At 39.1% G+C, this 23,025-nt stretch overlaps 2 protein-coding genes across 2 annotated transcripts in view; both read right to left on the reverse strand.

Moving 5' to 3' along the window:
- LOC119420643 (unconventional myosin-XVIIIa) overlaps positions 1-15,465 on the reverse strand; it is a 145,701-nt gene extending 130,236 nt beyond the window's left edge. The window contains exons 1-2 of the mRNA XM_037688062.1: positions 15,364-15,465; positions 11,646-12,718 (exon numbers count right to left, since the gene is read on the reverse strand). Of these exons, the coding sequence (XP_037543990.1) occupies positions 11,646-12,611 (966 nt within the window). The 5' untranslated portion in view covers positions 12,612-12,718; positions 15,364-15,465. The remainder of the gene's footprint in view (positions 1-11,645; positions 12,719-15,363) is intronic.
- A 5,906-nt stretch (positions 15,466-21,371) lies between these two features.
- Positions 21,372-22,487, reverse strand: LOC119420112 (gap junction delta-2 protein). Its single transcript, XM_037687487.1, has one exon. It carries the CDS (start codon positions 22,485-22,487, stop codon positions 21,372-21,374), a length of 1,116 nt encoding a protein of 371 aa, XP_037543415.1.
- Positions 22,488-23,025: the final 538 nt, after the last annotated feature.

Below are 23,025 nucleotides of genomic sequence, written 5' to 3' on the forward strand. Positions count from 1 at the left end.
AGATGGATGGATGGATGGATGGATGGATGGATGGATGGATGGATGGATGGATGGATAATAATAGCAATAACAACGATAACAATGATAATGATAATAATACTAATAATAATAATGATGATAATGATAATAATAATAATAATAATAATAATAAAAACTGGCTGTGCACCAAGAATATCAATCTTTCACAAAAATGTGTCTGTTACGCTGGATGCTCTTCCTGATGCAAGCTGGGCTTAAACCCATTACTGCTTTACTGCCCACTGAGCTACTGCCGCCCCTAAACTGACTGTCATGTAAAGTTTATTTTAAAGTTTATTTTGTATGATTTAACTTTTCAGAGACTGGAGCAGTGTTAGCCCAGCAGTGATCCACGTTGGTCTTGGCTTCACTCAGACGAGCCATCGACTGAACAATCCAAACAGAGGTAAACTTTGCTTTTCCAAATGAGGCTGTTCAAAGGGCTTCACACAGCAGGTACCACATCAATCTTTCAGAACCTTCTCACAGAACCACACTCCAAAAGACTTTCACAAGAACTAATGCTTCAGATTGTAAGTGAACAAAGAAACGCATGATGTTAAGTTAGTGCAAGTCCTAAAAGTAATTAACAATTATCTCCTTAACTTGACATCTTTAGTTTAAAAACTATATTTATGGCAGATTCAAGCACTCATAAGAAAACCTCTTCAAGCCACTGTAGGTTAACCAAGTTAATCTCATTAAGCCTCCTTCTAAACCATGTGTTTATTCTCTGGAGCAACCATTCATTCCTGATGCACCTGAAGAAAAAAAAACACTTACATCTGGCTTGTTCTCAACTTTAACCTACAATAGAAAGAAAAAAGGCAACGAAACAAAAAAATAATCAAACCACACTTTCAAACCAAATCTTTTCCCATTTTCATATCCTTCAACAAATTCAACAAGCAATGTGATGAGGACAATAAACAAAAACAGAACTTTCCTTTTGCTCCCAGAAGGAAAAGCGTGATCTGTAAGCCATGGAGACGAGCCAAGGGTCATGGATCTACACTGAACACTGCGGAGAATCAATTCAGACAATGAGGAGAGAAAACTCAAGAGGCAGCCGAAGACAGAAGGCTGGATTCTGCAGCTGAGAGATGAAGAATGGAAGGTTAGGGATGAGCATGGGACACCGTGGACGCAACAGGTCAAACACAAACATGAGCATATTTTTAAAAAGTATTATTTTGTCCGCGGAGAATGTAGAACAACAACAATTCACAGTAAACCCATAAAGTTGAACATTTATTCCTTCAACCAGTTAATTACAAATAGAGTCATTTGAATGTAAGTGCTCAAAAAACAAGCACAAATCATCACAAGACAACAACTTACAAACATGTCTAAAACTCCTGACACAACTTCTCAATACGAGCTAAAATATAGTGGAGCAGAAGCAAGAAGGCAACCATTTCACCAGCCGTGGCGCAGCTTTCATCAGCGTCCACTCCTATAAATAGTTTGAGCCGCAAAGGAGGCCATTCTGAGACGCTATCAGAGCCCCTAATGGAACTGCTAAGCTGAGCGTGTACACCCCAGAGCAGATCGGCCCCCCACTCGCCACACACTCAGTCCACCAGAGGCTGGAGCCCATTACCTCCTCTCAGGGCCTGGTTAACCTTCCAATCTTCGCTCAGCCAGCGGAGCAGCGCAGACACAGCTATAACGTGGGGTAAGAGTCTGCCAGGAGCGCAGATATTCTAAAAGGCCTGAGAGGGTGGGTAACCTCGAGGGCGGGGTCAGAGTCAGAGCGCTGCATTGAGGCTGTGGGACTGAAGAGTAGATGGGGAGGGGTAATGTGAGAGGAGTTAGGCCAGGCGCTGTAAGAGGGACAGCTGCTGGAATACAGAGGGCCTATTAATAGAATCTGCACAACTACGTCCACCGCCATGTGTCAGTGCCTCGTTATTCTTCTGGTGACACTGAAATAAAAACTTTATTTGAATATAATGAGCTCGACAAATTTATTATTGCTCAATCAGGCTTTTTCATGCAACCAAGGCAGAAAAACTACAATGTGCAAAACATCAACTGGATAATCTAACTGAGAAACATCTTTGATAATTTACATAAACATATTTTTTATATTCTGTAACACGATATTAAGTAGGGGAATTGCATATCCTGTGAAAATGCAGTGTGAATGCTTATTGTAGAAGAACTTGCTGGAAAAACAGCTGAAATTAGCTAAAAAAAAAACATGCTGAAATTTAGTTGAAAATGTAGAACAAGCGTAAATCAGCAGAAAGAACACAAAATGAGTGCAAAAAAAATGTGGAATTAGCTGAAAAAGTTAATATTAGTATTAAAAACTGCTACAAATAACCAAAATAGCAGAAATAAACTGAAAGGAGGATAACAAGTTGAAATTAGCTGAAATCATTTAATTAGGCTGATAGATGCAGAAATTACCATGAAAAAATTGAATTTATTTGAAACCAGCTGAAATTAGCTAAAATTAGCTAAAGTTTGCTGAAAAGGTAGAACAAGTTTAAATTAGTAGAAGAAAGCAGAAAGAACATTTTTGCCCAATTAGGCTGAAAGAAGAAGAAATTACCATGGAAAAACTTGAATTCATCTGAAAACAGCTGAAATAAGCATAAAACAGCTGAAAAGTAGCTAAAAAAGCAGAAGTAGTCTTAAATTATCAGATGGAAGTTGAGAGAGCACATTTTTGCTGAGAAAAATTGAAATGAATGGAACAGAAGTAGAGTTAGCTGAAAAGACTAAAATTAGCATCAAACAGCTAAATAGTAGCTGAAATAGCAGAAAAAGCTGAAACTTGCAGAAATTAGCTGAAAGGAGCATAACAAGCTGAAATAAGCAGAAGCACAAAAATCTTGTAGTTAGCAAAATAATCTGAAAGGAGCATAAAACAGTTGAACAATAGTTGAAACTCAATGGAATTTTTTAAATATGCACAAGGAAGCTGAAAGAAGCTGAAAGTCATCTGAATTTTTATTATTATTATTATCATTTGTACAAGGAAGCTGAAGCAGAACAAAATGTGTAAGGAGCAGTAAAAGGTTGTAAACAGATCTAAAGATCTGAAGGATGTAAAATGAGTTCAATTCACTTCCTGAGGGGGGGGGGGGGGGGGAGGCAAAAAAGGCTAAATATTTCAAAAAGCTAAAGTTGCACCAATACCAGTCATAGCAGGACTGTTCTGAAAGAGCTGAACGTTTTGATTTAAGATTTGTTGAAATAGCACAAAAACTGTGGAACGAACGAGAAAGATGCTGAAATATGTACAGAAGAAAAAGTGGTCACAATTGTGTGAACGCTTCATAAACCAGAGTTCACCAGAAATATGGATCAGTTTGCATATTTTTACACAAGAGGGCGCCATTAACCAATGAGCTCTTAGAAAGCTGTGGTCTGCAGTCTACTGACCCACATTTAAAGCTGTAGTTTAGTGCTCGATGGAAAAACCTCTCAAACTACTGCAATAAATACCGTTTGTAAAACTACAACAGAATGCACGTATATCTTCTTGGCTTGTGCTTCAGTCACGTCTCAAAGAGTTTCAAGCTTTACAATGATACTAATCTGCCGATAAAACAGTGTTTTTCTTTGTGTTCTACCTTTAATGCTGTAAAACCAGTTGGGTAAAAACATGTCAGAGAGGTTTGATTGAAGGCAAGCCACCAGCTCAAAGGTGACATGGAAAAGTCATTCACAAGAAAAAACAGGCTAAACTGGGTGGGGATGAGGCAATCTAATCACAATACTGTTTTTTTGTTTTTTTTCCTGTGTTCATAAATAGCTGTAGTTATCAAATGAACAAATCAAAACCACAGTGACTGTGTTGGGTTTTTTGCAACGTAATCCAGAATTGGCATTTTACACGACTTTATACTGTCAAACGCTGTTGGAGTGAGCTTTCCTGTAAAACTCAAACATTCCTGCTTCTGTTCAGCTCAGATGTTTACATATTAACACGAAGCGAGATCCAGTCAAACACAAGCCTTCCTGATCTATCTAGCACAGACTGCTAATCCCTTGGACTCTGTTACTGGGACAAAAGCACAGTGTTGAATGTTTGTCCACGCACGGTTAGTGCAGAGCGAAGATTAAAAACTGTACAACATACGCTGATTCTGACCCTGCTAGATCCTTCCAAACTGTACGTTTTGTGACCCAGCTCATGGACCCCCTCCCACTTGATATAAGATGAATACTGTCTGCAGAGTTTAGAAAAGTAGGGATTTTATTTCAATGCAAAGCATGCAAGGTTAATCTCCAGGGGATAAAGGGCAAACGCGTGTGCCAACATGGTTCCTGCAGCAAACGGACGCAGTGTAAACCAAATCAGACCTGGTCTGACCATAATGACTATTACACAACTCACAAAAAATATGAACTATTAGATTTGTTGAAGGTAATAAAAGAGTAAATGCCATCACTTTTTTTAAGGAAGTTGCTTAATATTTCTTTTCAGTTTATTTATATAGCGCCAAGTCACAACAGAAGTCATCTCAGGGCACTGAACAGAAACATTCATAAAAATAATTTAACACTATTTATCTGAGGAGCAGACTGCTTTGAGTTTAACTTCATCACAGACTCTCCTCTTGAGCAAGCATGAAGGCGACAGTGGAAAGGAAAAACTCCCTCATGAGGAAGAAACCTTTAGCAGAACCAGGCTCAGGACAAGTGGCCATCTGCTTCGACCGACTGGGTTTGAGAGTAACAGGAAGGAGGAACAGATACACAATGGCAGGTCAAGTATCACATGTTAAGATAGAAATAGTATCAAAATGAAAACTAATCAATTGTAAAATTCATTTAAAGAAATGCAGTCAATTTGTCCTCCAGTAGTCTACGCTTATAGCAGCATAACAAGCCAACCCTAACTATAGGATTTATCAAAAAGGAAAGTCTTAAGTCCATTCTTAAAACTGGACAATGTGTCAGCCTCATGGACAGAAACTGGAAGTTGGTTCCACAAGAGAGGAGCCTGATAACTGAAAGATCTTCCTCCCATTCTGCTTTTGGAAACTCTAGGAACCACAAGTAAACCTGCAGTCAGAGAGCGAAGTGCTCTGTTAGGAAAATATGGAACAATAAGATCTGTAATATAAGATGGAGCTAGGTTGTTGAGGACTTTGTAGGTTAGAAGTAAGATTTTGAATTCAATTCTGAATTTGACAGGGAGCCAATGGAGAGAAGCTAAAACTGGAGAGATATGATCTCTCCCACTAACTCCGGTTAAGACTCTGGCAGCAGCATTTTGGATCAACTGAAGACGTTTTAAAGAAGTATTTGGACACACAGATAATAAACCATTGCAATAGTCCAGTGTAGACGTGAAAAATGCATGGACCAGTTTTTCTGCATCATTTTTAAATAAGACGTTTCTAATTTTAGTGATTTACGCAGGTGGAAGAAGGCGGTTCTAGTAACAGTTTTAATGTGGGGGTTAAAAGACATGTCATTTCAAAAGATTTATGGTCTTTATGCGACATTGCACAATTAAACCCCCAACATGTGACATAATTTTTCTTTACTCTTACAATATATAAGCCTTGGCTTCTACGAATATGCACACCAAAAAAAAAAAAAAAAAAAAACCACTCGGGTGTGATCTCAGCTGCTTCCAATCTGAACAGATCATACCAAGCAGAGATGACAGCAGACTCCAAAGTATGAACAAAAAGACAACACATTCTCAAGTGCTCATTGGTGCCTCCATTACAATGGCTCCTGCCGGCTGACTACCGGTAGATGATCCAGCATCCAGAATGACAGGAATGCCACTGACTGACACGAATAACACACCCAAAAAATGTTGCCTCACTGTAACCACAGTACACAGAGCAATGAAAAAGTATTCGGCTGTGTGAATTGTAAACGTAAAGCAATTATAACGAGTGGAAACGTTATGTCTGCAATGTAGCCTCCAACATAAACTATTATGTGGACAAGCTCCACCTCTCTGATTTACTGCCTCTGTAGTATTTACCTACTTTTAACATGATGATGTCACTTAAATTAGCTACATGGAAAGGAAATTTCATCACTTGTTCAGTTCTGACTTGTATATTTATGGCTGGAAGCAGGAAAAGTGGGATGTTGTGAAATGATAAATTAGAAATGCATGGATATCAACACAAACACATCTACAAGTCTTTTTTATAAACCTTTAAAAGGTGTAAATTTTACATTACATGGTCATTTACATAGGATTTTGCAGTAATTTGTGAACCCAAATGGCAAAACCAGCTAGCTGAAGCCCTTCCAGAAGAAATATCCTAATATATCATAAAAAAATACCACATGTATAAACCTAACTAGGTTAATTCAGATCATCTGGACAAATTCTTCTTTTATAAACTTGAACCACTGACCAATGAGCACTGCTCGTCTTGTATAAACTGTTTTAATATGACAGCATTTCACTTTGTGCTTTAGGAACTAGCATCAGTCAGAATAAAACTCTTACTTAACCAATGTCAATCAAAAAGCCATCCACAAAAAGTAAGATATTTATTACCTGCTTAAATCCTGTCCACAGAACACCACTCAAAGGAATAATTCAGGTTTTTAAAAGTTTTTCAAATAAAATGTGTTCTTGCACATTGTTTTGGTAGGTTTAAACTTTTCAATGCTTGTATTAAAAAAAAATAATAATAATCTGTCCATCTTCAAATCGTTCAGTTGACGCCAAGATGGAAATATTAAAAGAGCAGATGCAGCAAAATGTTTGAACTACAAGTCAAAAGTTAAATTACAACATTGTGAAATATGTCTGTAATGACACACATTTTATAGACTATCTATAATAAAAACCTTGAAATGACACAATAAAGTGGGAAATGAAAGAGAACGGAGAACCTTACAGTTATGTTTTTCTGTATTATAGCTGTCACCTTATGGACAAAAGCTCCACCACGCATGCATAAAATTATTTAATTTAGAAAGAAAAGGGTTTGTTCTCTCTCTCTTTCTTTAGATGGGCGCAGCCACCGACTCTGTTTGCATAACAAATATGCTAATCTTAAAAACGGAGGCTTTATTTAAAGCTAGACAGATTTAGATTGATGTGGGGTGTCTGTTTTTATGACGACCGGGCCAATTCATGTGAAAAGGTGAGGAGAATATTACGCATATAAAACAAGCCAGTGCTGTTATCAGAAACCAAATAACAATGAAGCATAAAAATAAAAAAATAAAAACTGACAGCAGAGTGCAAGAGAGCAGGTGTTTAGCTGATACTGGTCCGGAGCACTTATTGTTCAGTAACAGGCTTACTTTTATTATTTTTGCATGCTCGTTGCAGTTACATCGGTTGCTTGGCAACTTGGCATTGATGACAAAATCACAACATAACGTGCACGCTAAGCTATAGCTTCATGTTCGATACAGCATCAGTCTAATCAGGTGCATGAACCAAAAACTACTAAATGTGTCCCAAACAGAATCAAACTGAGTTGCAGAGCTCTAGATCTAGAATCCAGATCTTATTATAGCCCCCTATAAATAGAGCTGTTACTTCTAGGTCAGCCTCAAAAGCACATTTTCTGTGATTTTTTAATGACCCGTCTCAATCGTCAAGACTGGTTGAATGTAGGACAAAGCAGAACAAGACGACAACCTCTTGTAAAGCAGGAAATTAAATAAACTACTGCAATTGTTTGCACATTTAGAAACTACAGAAGGCAAAAAGAACCCATTGGTAGTTTTTGTACATTTTTACACATGCAAATAAATCAAAGCAGGAGCCCATTGAGTAGCATAATCAACTGATCCAACAAAGTTCAGTCAGGTCATCTGGACGGGTTCTTTTTTTGATTGAAATGTTTCATCCAAAGGACTTCATCAATCCAAATTTTTGAAGAAGTCCTTTGGATGAAGGGGGAAACGTCTAAAAATAAATCAAACGAAACCATCCAGATGACCTGACTGAACTTTGTTGGATTTTTTTTACCTGGATCACTGAGCATGAACTTTGATGTTTTGAACCACTTTGGTCATGGCTGCCCCACATACTTGGGTGTACTGTGCGTACTCCGTGAGCCGCGAGGACTCCGCGCGTACTGTCCGCAGACGGTTGAGACTTCATACTCGAGCGTACAGATTTTACTTCTCTCGTGACAAATTCCTTCATTTCTCACAAAAACGAGGAGAAAGAGATTGCTTGCCTCTTGGTTAAAAAAAAAAAAAAAACTAAAGAAAGGAAGGTGGTACATAAACCAGACCAGTGATGAAGAAGGGCAATTTAATACACTGGTGAAGAACATGGACGATGGACAGCAAGAAACATTTTGAATATTTTAATATTTTTGAATGGATTCTAGCTAGTTCGATGAGCTAGTTGGGCGCTTAGCCCCGTTTCTTCACCACCAGGTGAGCCACCGCACACCTGCCAGCGCTGCACAGAGAGCGGCAGCCACACTACGCATCCTTGCGACTGGTTGCTTGGAACAGAGAGCGGTTGGTGTCGCATACGAATCAGTTCGACGTGAACACCGTCTCCAGACAGTTTATTGTGCGACACAGAGTACGCGTATGCGGTCATAAAAAGTTATCTTTGCACGGACATGTCTGGTGGACGTCCACTTTGAGTCTGCATTGAGTCTGCCTCGAGTACACGCGGACCTCCACGGAGTGAAGTACGCCCGAGTATGTGGGGGCCTTAAGAGGAGTCGACAGGGGAGAGGGCGGGCCCCAGAAACCATCTTATCACCAGCAAACTGGTTGGTCCACTATGGGAGTGTGCTGCTTGTGGGACTCAGTTTGTTGTAACTCCTCAGTTTGATGAAGTCCTTTGGATGAAGGACGAAACATCTCAACAAAACAAAACAAAAAAAAAAACTGTCCAGATGACCCGACTAAATTTTGTTGGACTTTTTACCTGGATTATTGAGCATAAACTTTGATGCATAATCAACCGGAATAGTTCGTTTTTTGTTTGTTTTATAATCTGAAAACTAAGTTATAAGTCTAGTGAACACTAAATTAATAGTCGAAACGAATGTTGATGGGACATAAAAATGCAATTTTATGATATTTTCTTCAATCACGCCAATGTAAAAGGAGGATTATCCTATCAGTGCTGATAATCTACTTCGCCCAGCTTTACTGATGTACCTCAAAATACCACACAGCCAAGATCTGACTATAACCTGTTCTGTAAAGTCTCCTGCCAAAGCGACAGACAAGCTCAAATTAAGGTGTTTGTGGCGTCAGCTAATAAAGAGTTTAACTTGATGGCCCTCTGCTTGCTGCCCACGATTACACTGCAGAAAAGAGCTGAACGGGCCGCCAGCCAAGTCTTACCAGACCATATGGCCATGGGCTGTGGTGGCGCTTGGGCCGTTGTTTCTTTCAGCGTCCTATTGTTTGGTCTCAAAAGACTGGGGGGCTGGAAGGGGGGATTATATGTACACCAGAACACAATCTCTCTTTCAAAACACACACACACACTGAAAAAGACACTCCCCCTTACGCACAGGCACGAAAATCACATTACCAGTGTCATAACAGTTCCACCCATAATCTAGTCACCTCTAATCCACAAAATACGGGTGCAAATCTACAGGCTTAAAATATCAGAAGAGTTTTGTTTGTTTCTGGTTTCAAGGCTGGTCCTAACTTTTACTCCAAAAAGTAAGAATTTTATGAGAAATATGGACATTTAAAAACAAATATTTAGTTTTTATGTAACTGCAGACAACAATAACTCTAGAACTCATTATATCTGATCCTATGCATTAATTTCTGCAATTCAAGCCTGAAATACTTTTTTTAAAATAGGTGCGATCAGGCAACTGATGAGGCAATTTAAAAAAATTAAATTATACTAAACAAATTAATCAGAGTCATAAGCAATATCTGGCTTAAACAGAGACTCCGTGGAGCAAAAATATGCAGAGAAAATGTTGTGTCAATAAATTTGTATGAATCTTACTGAAATAATTAAAAATAATTATTGAAGACAATGACCCAAAAACAAACTTCTTCTTTCATAGTGTATAATACAAAACAGCTGAAGAGTTTTGGATGGATTTCAGTGCATAAAGATAAGATTAAAGGCCTAAACTGACCGCTCATAATTCTTGATCATTCAGACAGCACTGCATCGATAAAAGCCACATAATCCAGGGATTATTTAGGGGAAGCTATATTAAGACCTACAATATGGAGCTGGATTCACAAATACCTCTTAAACCCTTCCAGTTCCATAAAGAATATCTGTTTTCTAACCTTGTTCAGAGGCAGTGGCGGCTTCTCCGAGCTCAGAGGAATCTCAGATGGACCATCACAGTGTCACATGAAAAATCCCAGAACTTCAGAAATCAAATATCAAGGTTTTACAAGTGTTCTCTTTTTAAGTAAACACAATAATATGGACAACTCTCAGAGGTCGCTGATGCCAATTAAAAATGTAGCTAAAATTATTAAGGTAATTAGCCAACCAATTAATCAGTCACTTTATTAATAGATGTGTGCTGGAGGATAAAGACAAGAGCTTGTAAAATACTTCTAAATTTGTATCTCAAATGTATATCTTGTATATCCTGTTAGAAATATGGAACTGACTTTTTTTTATTTATTTTCTTTTCTTTTGTAGGGGGTAATATAATGTATGGAAATTTAAAAATAGATATACAATTTCTGTATGGATGTTTTCAAATGTGCTTTCTGGTGGATTTTTTTTTTTTTACGTTTCAAATCGTATCCTGATAGACAAGATGTGAAAGATCTTTTACTGTAATACCACCATTTATCCTCATGGCTCATCCCTTTTTCCTATCTAAAAGTAGTATTCTGGCTTTTATGTATGTGAATGTTTCTGTAAAGTGCCCTGAGACAACTTTGTTGTGATTTGGCGCTATATAAATAAACTGAATTGAATTGAATAAGGATAAGAAAGGCCACGCTTACAGCAGCAGCTTCGTGCACTCCGTCCATCTTCCGGACGACTGTACGTACATGTTCTTATTGTAGGATGGTCACGAGACCCAAAATAGAATCATAAACAACAGAAACAATACAATAGTACTGCACATGGCACATTATATGATCTTGATTTGTAACCTTAACCTTAGAGCCTGGGTGATGAAAAGCTATGCGATACGCTGTCTAGTGGTGGTACAAATCTGTATCAAGTTTCATTAGAATGTCTTGAGCACATCAGAAGAAATGGGTGGGACAAGCGAATATCAGATCTCTCTTGTAAATGAGTCCTCGAGGCTCAATGGGATTAACCTGTCTAAATAAAGGTTGAATAACTTATTTTAACTTTGACCTTGATTTGTGACCTTGACTTTGCAGCTGAGGTGTACGGACACTTCGTCTAGTGGTGATACATATGTGTATGAGGTTTCTTTATGTTATCTTGAACGGATCAGAAGTTGCAGCACAAGACAAAGTTTATGGGCGAATGGACACTATACCATAATACTATACCATAATACTATACCATAATACGTCCACCTTTCAAAGGAGGTATAAAAATATGTCCTCGTGGAAAATGAATTCACGATAAATAGAAGCCATTTGGTTGAAATCAGGTCTCTCTTGTAAATGAGTCCTCGAGGCTCAATGGGATTTACCTGTCTAAATAAAGGTTGAATGAATGAATTTGCACATTTAGTTTGAACAGCATTACTCACATCAGATATTTCTTTGGGAAGGCCTTGAGAGCTCCTCAGCCAGCTGCGGCTCAACTCACTCAGCTCCAAAATGGGCTGCACCTTCAGCCAGACGGACTCTCCAGACTGCCGGATCATCTCCACGATCTCGTCCCTGCTTTTGTTTTCCACGTTCACTCTGTTAATTTCCACTAGCTTGTCTCCAGGCACCAGGCCCAAAGCCCAGTCCTTGGTCCCTGCCCCTGGTTCAGCAAAATGCACCAAACGTCGGGAAACTCCTCCGTCAGGCTGCCTCTCCAACATGGTGGTCCTCCTCAGAGAGAAACCAAAATCCCCAGTGTTGCGTCGCTGTATCTCAAGCTCTCTTGAATCGGGTACTGATGGAGCCACGAGGATCGGCAACTCCAAGTTTGCACCAGGGAATGTCGTGTCCACCACCTCTGGAATGTGAACCTTGACCGTGCTTATTGGGTTGGAATGGGACACTGAATTATTTTTAGTCCTTTTCTGAGCAGAGGGACTTGAAGCTGGAAAGGCACTGGTCTCTTTGGTCTTTTGAGTTAAATTCACCTGCTTCTGACCCGCCAACGAGTTCGTCTTCGCCAGTTCCCCAAACCTTGCCGCCCTCTCCTTCACAGAGCTGCGATTATGTTCCATCTCGTTTCCATCGTTAGCAGAGGTACTTGGGCACGTTTGGCCGACATCCTGCCTCAGGGTGCTGGAGAGGGGCTCTACCTGCAGGTTGGTCAAGTTGAGCTCCGTGTTGGTCACCACTTTAATTGGAATAGGATTAGAGATCTCCAGTTTTTTCTTGGCCCCCCTCTTGGAGCTGCCGGAGTGGAAGATGTTTCTACGTATTTTTATCTCATCCAGGCTGTTCAACTCAGCCTGGGACATAGGCTCTTTTTTCTCCTTCTTGTCTTTTTTGATCAGGTCCTTTTCTTTTGCCTTCTCCTTCTCCTTGTCTTTCTTTTTTATGTGGAACATGCTTGCACCGTCTCTGAAACTATCTGCCCGTTGGATTTGATTACAACCCGAAACTTTTACAGCCTGATGACTCTTCTCGCTAGCATCTACAGTTGATATGAGGACACCTGCAAGGAAGGTATGGAAAAAGGAAAAAATTGTGAAAAGTTGACAAAAACAGAATGAAGCTCAGTACTCCAAACTTTGACCAAGATACTTTCAAGTGAATCACTAGCCAAGGTTTCCAATTAGTAAGGTTCAGTGAATAACTTTGAGACATACATAAGCAGCATTTTCATTCCTACATACTGAAGGCCTACATAGCTTACTCCAAGATGAAAGGATATTTGCTATATGAGCTTTAAATTAAGTATTAAGTATTGTTCGGACTATAAGGCACACTTAAAATCCTTGAATTTTCTCAAAAATTGACAGTGAGCCGTATAATCTGGTGTGCCTTAATTATTAATTCTGGTTGTGCTTACTGACCTCGAACCAATTTTATTTGTTACAAAAATCTGTCAAAATAAACTTATTTAATTAATGCGCCTTACAATCCGGTACCCCTTATAGTCCGAAGAATACAGTACCCAAAAAATCATACATTTTAAATGTTATTTCTTACATTTAAACAGGGGAGCAGATCTCAGACACCCCAGGAAGTGGACGATACTGAATTATAACACTGCTGTTACGTGAACCCTCCCCCTGCTGTTGGTTATATCTTTAGCTTAGCCTCTTGTCCCAAGTTCCTGTCTAAATATATTTAACTGAAAGTTCAACAAACAAAGGAAGCAGTGAGTAAATACTTTAAAGCAGTAGTTTTCAAACTGGGGTTCCCGGACCCCTGGGGGTCCGCGAGCTGTTGCTTGGGGGTCCACAAGCAATAAATAAATAAATAAATTATAAGCACGTAGATGTTTAACAAGCAGTTAAAATACACCAAAATGCAGGAAATCACATCTAATTTATTCAAAGTTTTATGGGGGAGGACCCCCAAACACCCCGCCAGCTCACCCGCTAGTTGCGTTCCAGCATCGATGGCTAAAGCTTACTTGGTATTTCTGTTCAGTCTTATGTAAAGAGTTTTCTGTAATAATTTGAAGAAGTGGCAATATATTTATGTGAATAGTTTTAAAGTGGTTTATGATACTGTTAATTTTCTCAAAACTGTCATTTTTGCAAGTTCAAATTGAAAATTTTGTTCATTAATTTTGTCTTGAATGAAAAATACCCCATGTTTAAAATTATAAAAATTGTATGAACACTGAAAGAACACAAATAGCTCCATTGCATTAAAGAGACAAATTGAAGAGAATTATAAAATAAGCATGAGGGTTATGAGGGGGTCCCTGAAATTTTTTTCTCCCCTGGAAGGGCTCCCTGAACCCAAAAAGTCTGAGAACCCCTGATTTAAAGAACCCACTTTCCAGAGTTTTAGAATCAAACTGTTGACGTGTCATATGTATGTTAACCTTTCTAACTTTTGCATGCAGTAAATATTTATGACTCAAAACCACAATGTACCAGTGTTTTAGTGCCACTGTATGAGTAAAATATAAGTTAATTTATGTTGTTCAGTTCATTAGCACAAATAGTTGGGGTTCAACTAAGACTTTGCATCGTGTCTCATTGTTAGATCATTGTTCAATTAATTTATGTCCTCTTTGATCAGAGATGAAGAAAAATTGATTAAATAAATACAAGTTTGTTATTGAGATGCACACCTCCCAAAAACTTTATGGGAAAAACAAACTGGTTTAAAATTATTGCAAAAGATCAAACAAACTCAGAATTGATTATCTGAGCTTTGAACTCTTTTACTTTTATCCAGAACTTTTATTTCCCCATATTCTTATTAGAAACCGTAATTGTATCTCCTTTCCCCAATATATCAGTTGAATAGAATTAAGTTGAGTATTGATTAACCGATTATTCCATTGTGCTATTGGCAAAAAAGCATGCTATATATATATATATATAATTTCAATTTCATTTATTATTATTTTGTATTGGATGGGAATGCCATTAAGGAGAGAACATGTACACAAACTTTGCTAAATGACAACAAAAACAATCTAAACAATTAAAGCATTTAGTTGATGTCAGTTTTTGTTTTTGCATTTTGATTTGCTATTTATTTCCAACTATGACAAAATATGCTTTTAGCAAGTATCTTAATATTTTCTTTGCATTCTGGACATCATCACTCACTCTCTCCCAGTCTTCATACTTATAGCTGTAAAATGTCAAAGTATTATCTGAGTTCTTTACTCTCCCACATCTGTGACACAGTTTATCTGAAGTTGGCCCAGATACACATTGTGATAGAGGCGCTTTGGAGTTGCTCTCAAACCGTCAGCATCACCACAAAGTGATGGAGAACATTTGTGCTTAAAATACTCGACCGAAGCAGAAAACAGAATAAATACCTTGTTCTGATCTGTACATAAACAGCTAAACTGGCATTTGTATCTGCATTCACCCACATCTCTTGAGGTCAAAGGCTGTAAAACAGCAGGAAAAGAAGCCTCCGTCACTTTAAAGCATGTCCTATCTGCAGTAAGTAAATGAGTGACATCGTGTTGCTGAAGTCAGTTTGTCGCTTGGACAAGTGTCCACTTCAGCCTGGCCATAAAGCTCTGCCTTTAAGCTGCTTTGCCCTCGTTCCCTTTAGCACTGGCTTTACTGAACGCATTCAGCAGATATTAAAAATGTCATTCATAAAAAACACGACGAAGTCAAAGCTCTTAAAAGGCATGTAGCTACTTACCTGGTAATGTTCGGAACTGACAGCGTTGTTTTGACAAGGAGAAGTTTTCGGCATTTTCCTGCTCGCAGTAATTGACGGTAGGTAAGGGAATGTACTCCTGATGCGTTCAAGAGCCAGCCAAAAGCTCCGATTTTCGACCGCTATGCGATTAGGCTACTAAAGCCGGTGGAGAGCAACTCTCGATTTAAACGTCTTCGTTTTTGCGTTTTGAAAAATAAAATACTACATCAAAACCACTGCAGCAAAAAGAATGTACACATCTTAGGATAAATAATATATGGCAACACAAATGTAAGCTTTAAAGTGAACGAAGCGATCTCTTTCTATGCTCATATGTAAAATCTAACACATCAATGTAGCATTCAAGAACCGAAATAATAAATGGGTCGTCAACGTTTTAAATTGTCGAAATTGTGTTATTTCCAACCGTCCGTGAAGGCATCAGCCGTGCACATTGGAGAGCAGTGACCTCTCCTGGACTTTTTATTCTCTGAAACAAAACAGTGAATACAGTTGAGTGTCATGCTGTCAGAATTTGCTTGTCAAAACTCAATTTCTTACTTTTTTTTTTAGTTTATTAACAATGCTAATTTTATACTTAACTACGTATAAAAGTAAAATGGTAAATTATATAGCGCCTTTCTTTCTTATCAAGATACTCAAAGTGCTTTACACTACAATCTGTGCCCTCATTTACCCATTCATACAGCACTCTACTAGATCTCTACAAAGAATAATCAGTGCTTTATCACATTCATACACTAATCATCAGAGGCAATGAGGGGTTCAGTGTCTTGCCCAGGGACACTTCAGCATGTGGCTGCTGGTGGAATCAAACCCCCAATACTCCCATTGAAGGACGACTGCTCTAAACACAGTCTCTAACCACTCAGCCACATCTGCCACAATTTTTTAAGTGTGTTGTAAATATGTATATGTATAAATACATATGTAAATAAAACCTTTTTTCAAATAAAATAGCTTTAAGTTTTAAATAAAACGGTAAGAACTGGACTAGACATTAAAAGTAAAACCACATTAATTGCAATGCAGCCTAAACTTAAAGACCTATTATTTCTTGAAGGAATGCCTGCAAATGTAGCTATTTTTGTCAAACTTTGAAAATAACATTAATGTGCAAAATCAATACCATGAGATGTCATGCTCAAAATATTTGTACTGAATGAGTCTTAGCTACTACCTCATCAAATTTTAGCTCAATTTCTGTGAAAGAGAGTTTAGTTGTGGTGACCATCTTGCATGAGGTTGACTCAAAATAAACAATTGTAAATGTACTTCAATCAAAGCTTCATTATAAAGTTGACTGCAAATAGTTAATTAGTTTGGAAACCAAGATCTTGTACCAGTAGTTCTCAATAAACTTCTGTAAATGCCTGGTAGTCATTTATTTATTAAAATCAGACATGTCAAAGCAGAAAAAAAACATCTAAAACATGGAGGTAAGAGGCCCTCAAGGACCAGGACTGAGGACCACCGTCTTATACAATCTGTTATCGTTCAAAATGTGTTTGAAATCAGTCTCAGCTACTGTCACATCAAATTTTAGGTCAAAATATGTTTGTTATGGATGTTTTGGTCAATTATAATAAATATATACCTGTTGTGTGGTTTTTCCCACATTATCTACAAATTAGTTGAGTCTTCTTCATGATTAGTGTTTCCACAGCAAGGGTAGTAAAAGAGCAGGAGTGTGTAAAGTTAAAAAAAAGTTACAGCAAAAAATACAAAATAAAAAAATAAAAAGATCTCAACAAAAAAAAAAAGATGGGAAATTGTGTAAAAAGGAGGAAAAAAAGCAACAATTTACAAATTTCATAAACCCCTATTTTATTTACAATGGAACACAGTAAACTAATCAAATGTTGAAACTTGTGAAATCATGCCATGTTTTTGGAAAAAGTAAGGTAAATTTAAATTGTATGTTAGCGACACAGCTCTGCTTTTTTAACAGTCATGCGTTCCTTATGTGTAAGCTGCCTATGCCATAGGCACTAATGCACCCCAATACCATCAGAGACGCACACTTTTGAACTGTGAGCTGATAAGATGATGGATGGACCATCTCTTCTTTAGAGCAGAATATATGGCATTCATGGTTTCCAAACACAATTTCCAAATTTGATTTGTCTGACCACAGAACAGTTTTCCACTTTGCTTCAGTCCATTTTTAAAAAAACTTTGGAATAAAGAGGACAGCAGTGGATGGTGTACATTTATAGCTTTTCTTTGTATGATAGAACTTTAACCAGATGACACGGCAGGCTGTGTTTAGAGACAATGATTTGTGGAGGTGTTCCTGAGCCCATACAGTAATGTTGAGGGCCCAAATATCTTAGACATCCAAATGACATTCAGCCTTGTCTTTCGAGCAGAGATTTGTTCATATTCTTAAAATCTTTTGATGATATCAGTGGTTGCATATGATAGAATATTCAGTCTTGAGAATCATTATTCAAAACTTGTCCCACTATTTTGAAATGCAGTTTTTCCACAGACTGCTGAACCTCTGCCCATCTTTACTTCTGAGAGATTCAGCTTGTCTCAAATGTTCTGTTTATACTCTGTCCTCTTGCTCGCTTGAAACTAGTTTATTAGTCTAATTAGTTGAAAAGTACTCATCCAGCTATTTCTTATTCATAATTTTTTACTTTTACAGCCTTACATTGACGTTGTACCAACTTTTCTGAGATGTTCTGCTGCCATCAAATTCAAAAGTACCTGATGGTTTTTTTTTTCAAATATTGTACAATATCTTAGTTTTTTTTCATATATAATTTTAAAAGTTACCAAGTCACATTGTACACCAAGTGGAAGGGCAGCAAGTCTCGCAGCACTGGAGCAGGGTTTAAACTGTTTTACCATGGTGTAGATAGAAAGAGAAATGGGGTAGGGGTGGCCCTGAAGGTTATGTTTCACAGGTTGGATGTGTTGTAAAGGAGAAAGAGAAATTTTGGAAGGATCTAGATGAACTGAGTATTCCCAGAGAGGAGAGCGTGGTAATCGGAGCAGACCTGAATGGAAATGTTGGTGAAGGAAACAGAGGGGATGAGGAAGTGATGGGTAGGTGGGTAGGTTGGTTGTCAAGGAAAGAAACCAGGAAAGACAAAGGGTGGTGAATTTTGCCAAGAAAATGGATATGGCTGTAGTCAACACTTGTTTCCAAAAGAGGGAGGAACATACAGTAGAGACACCTATAAGAATGGATGAAAAAGTACACAGGTAGACTACATTCGGTGTAGAAGAGGAAACCTGACAGAGATTGGGGACTGTAAGGTTATGGCAGGGGAGAGTGTGGCCAGACAGCATCGGATGGTTGTGTATAGAATGAATGTTGTTGACAAAAAAAGAAAAAGTAAAATAAGAGAATAAGGCCAAATGGATAGGGCAGCACAGTGGCACAACTGGTAGAGCCGCTGCCTCTCAGCGAACAGGTCCTTGGTTCAAACCCCGGTCCAGGGGCCTTTCTGGGTGGAGTTTGCATGTTCTCTCTGTGCATGCGTGGGTTTTCTCTGGGTGCTCCGGTTTCCTCCCACAGACCAAAAACATGCATGTTAGGCTGATTGGTAACTCTAAATTGTCCCTAGGTGTGAATGAGAGAGTGAATGGTTGTTTGTCTCGTTTGTCTCTATGTGGCCCTGTGATGGACTTGCGACCCATCCAGGGTGTCCCCCACCCCTCGCACAGTGACTGCTGGACATGGGCACCAGCGACCCCCGTGACCCAAAATGGAATAAGCGGGTAAAGATAATGGATGGATGGGCCAAATGGTGGATGCTGAAGAATGAAGAAAGTTGTGAATAGTTCAGAGAGGAGCTGTTAAAGGCTCTGGGTGGTAAGAAGGAGCTTCAAGATGACTGGGCTACTACAGCAACAGTAATTAGAGAGACAGGTAGGAAAGTACTTGGTGTATCATCAGGTTAGAGAAAAGATGATAAGGAAACCTGGTGGTGGAAATGTAAAAATGCAGGAAGCTGTTCAGAGAAAGAGGTTAGCCAAGAAGAAATATGACAGTGAGAGGACAGAAGAGAGTAGATAGGAATATAAGGACATGTAATGTTGAGCAAAGAGGGAGGTAGCAAAGGCAAAGCAGAAGGCATATGAAGAGTTGTATGGGAGGCTATTTGAAAGAGGGTGAAAAGTACTTGTACAGATTGGCGAGACAGAGGGATCAGGCTTGAGAGCATGTGCAGCAAGTTAAACTTGTGAAAGATAAGGAGAGTAATTTTCTAACAAGTGACGAGAGTATGATGGGAAGATGGAAATGTGGAAGGAGTAATTTGAAGAGCTAATGAATGAAGAAGGGAATGCAAGGGGAAAAAGGAGCAGAGGTCATAGAAGCTGTAGACCATGAAGTGAGAAAGATTAGTGAAAGTTAAGTTTGGAAACCTCTGAAAAGAATGAAGAAGGGGAAGGCAGTAGAACCTAATGATATACCAGTGGATGTTTGGAAATGTCTTGGAGAGATGGCAGTGAGGTTTTTGACTCAAATATTCAATGGCATATTTGAGGGTGAGAAAATGCCTGAGAAATGGAGGAGAAGTGTGCTGGAGCCCATTTTTAAGAACAAGGGTGATGTACAGAGTTGTAACAACTACAAGGGAATTAAGTTGATGAGCCACACGATGAAGATCTGGTAGAGAGTTGTGGAATCTAGACTTAGATGATAGGTGACTGTTTGTGGGCAGCAGTATGGTTTCATGCCAAGAAAGAACACCAAAATTATCAACTTTTTTTGAGAAGGCTGGTGGAGAAGTACAGAGGGTAAAAAAAAAACTCCATTGTCTCTCTGTGGATTTAGAAAAAGCATATGACAAAGTGCCAAAGGAGGAGGTGTGGTATTGCATGGGGAAATTTTCAAGTTGCAAGAAGTATGTTAGACTGGTACAGGATATGTATGAGGATATCAGGACACAGGTGAGATGTGCTGTAGGAGTGACAGATAGCTTCACGGTAGAGGTGGGTTTGCATCAAAGATTGGGTCTGAGTCCCTTCTTGTTGATCTGGTGATGGACCAACTAACAGATGAGACAGGAATCCCCATGGACAATGATGCTTGCAGATGACATTGTGATCTGAGAACAGGAAACAGGTGGAAGAGAACTTAGAGAGGTGGAGCATGCACTTGAAAAAAGAGGAAAGAAAGTTAGCCTCAGTAAGACAGAGTACGTGTGTGAATGAGGGGGAAGCAGGTGGAACAGTGAGGCTTCAAGGAGTAGAGATCACAAAAGTGCAGAACTTAAAGTACTTGGGGTCAACTGTCGAGGAAAATGGGGAATGTGGTAAAGAGGTGAAAAAGAGAGTTCAGGCAAGATGGAGTTGATTAAGAATTTTGTTCAGGAGTGATTTGTGACAAAAGGGTGTCAGCAAAGGTCAAAGGAAAAGTTTACAAAGAGTGGTGAGATGTTTGTATGTTGTATGGTTTGAAAACAGTGGCACTGACAAAAGACAGGAGAAAGAACTGGAAGTGGCAGAAATGAAGATGTTGAGGTTCTCCTTAGGAGTGACGAGAATGGATAAGATTAGGAATGAGATCTTCAGAGGTACAGCAGAGGTTGAACAACTGGGAGATAAAGTTAAAGAGGCCAGACTGAGATGGTTTGGACATGTCCAGAGAAGGAACAGTGGGTATATTGGTAGAAGGATGTTAGAAATGCACCTGCCTGGAAAAAGACAAAGAGGAGATGTATGGATGCAGCTAGAGAGGACATGGAGGTAGTTGGAGTGAAGACAGAGAATGCAAAGGATAGAGAGAGATAGAGGAGTGTGACACTGTGGCAACCCCTGAAGAGGGAAAAGCCGAAAGAAGAAGACTAAGTTACATTGTGAATAAAATTTAGATTTGTGAGATTTGTAAATCATTGTGTTTTGCTTTTATTTACATTTGCACACACACATGCGCAATGTCCCTATGATTTTGGAAATAGTGTTGTACATTCAAAAGTGTTCAAAAAGAAAAAAAAATTAATGACAAGAATAGTTTGAATATTTCACAGCCATGATTTCTTGCCTCTTCCTATTTTGGCCATGTTGTGTGGTCTAGTTTTGCTGCGATCCCTTTCGTCTGAAGTTCTCTTTGAACTGCACTCCAAAGTCGAGTCTGTCTCGAAGGAGATGGCCGGGACCTGGTTTGGGACCCCACCACCCCTGTCCCGGGACATTGCTGCAGTCGTCTGCAGGACAACTCTTCCATGCAAAGAGTGCTTGAGCTCAAGCAACAGTGGGTTGCTGTAGGAGTACAATTCCACCTGCTGCATGGGGTCTCTGCTTGACTCGCAGCATATGCAACATGCAGAGAGCAGCACTCGGAATATGTAAATCCAGCCCAGATAATGTAGTTCCACAATGTTCAAGATGAAGCAGCCGAGGCTGACGCTGAACATGAAGTTCAGAAAGATGGTCTTCTCTGTTGCACGAGACACAAAGCAGTCGGTTCTGTTCGGACAAGGGTAGGTCTCACAGCGGAACAGATGTGGGACTTCAAATCCAAAAAGGTAGTACTGCCCGATCAGGAAGATTATCTCCATGATGGAGCGCAGCAGAACATGAATGATGTAGATGAGCAGTACTTTACTTGAAAGTTGGGTTGGATCCTCACGAACTTCTCTGATTTCTCCTTCCAGCTGGCGCTCTTCATACTCACTTTCCAACGAGCTCCAGTCCTCATTTGTGAAAGCAGTGTCAAAAGAACTGCCAGCTTCCAGGACTGTCTCTTTTTCTATTCTTAAATGGTTCTGTCTTTCAAGCAGAGGCGAGGTTTTGGGCATCGCAGTAACCTTCCTGACCTCTGAACTTTCCTTCTTGGTAACTTTTTGTAGGACATAGACGATGTAGAAGATGGAAGGTGTGGAGACTAGAACAATCTGGAAGACCCAAAAGCGTAGGTGGGAGACGGGAGCAAATGTGTCATAGCAGACATTGCTGCAGCCGGGCTGCAGGGTGTTACAGGTGAACTTAGACTGTTCATCGCTGTACACAGCATCCCCTACCAGGGCTACAAGCATGATGCGGAAGATAAGCAGCATTGTTAGCCAAATCTTGCCAATAACCGTGGAGTGGTTCTGAACTTCTGCGAGAAAACGACCAAGAATAGCCCAGTCCCCCATTTCTGTGGACGAAGAATAGATAAGAGACAGGAATTAGCCAGTTTCAAGAGATTGAGTTCACACAACCAGGTGTTTATCTTTAAATATTGGCATTTTCCTTATCAATAAAGAAACCATTAACACGTAGACAAAAAAGGCCTAGCATTCCTTATTGAAATGCACATCACCCGACACCTCAAGTATGTGTTGTGAAAGAATCCCAGCTACTACAGCATCAAATTTTAGCTCTGTATCTGTAAAATTAAGTGTTATATCCATGTTTATGTTGGCTAATAGGGAAGAGTTGTGACAGCCAACTTGAAACGGTTATGCTCTAAAAGTTGATCAGTAATAGGTGTGTTCTGTAGATAGATTATTGAAAGTTTCAATACAATTTATCCACAAGTTCATGAGGCATTTTACTAACAAACAGTGGACCATAACATATAACGGTTGCTGGTAATGATTTTAAGAAAAGATCTTGCACTATTTGTAGCACTGGGAATTTCTAATGTGAATTACTCTCAGCTACATCCATATCCAAACCCAACACAATATA

This window comes from Nematolebias whitei, chromosome 14, assembly GCF_014905685.2.
Source record: "Nematolebias whitei isolate Nwh7 chromosome 14, NemWhi1, whole genome shotgun sequence".
NCBI lineage: Eukaryota > Metazoa > Chordata > Actinopteri > Cyprinodontiformes > Rivulidae > Nematolebias > Nematolebias whitei.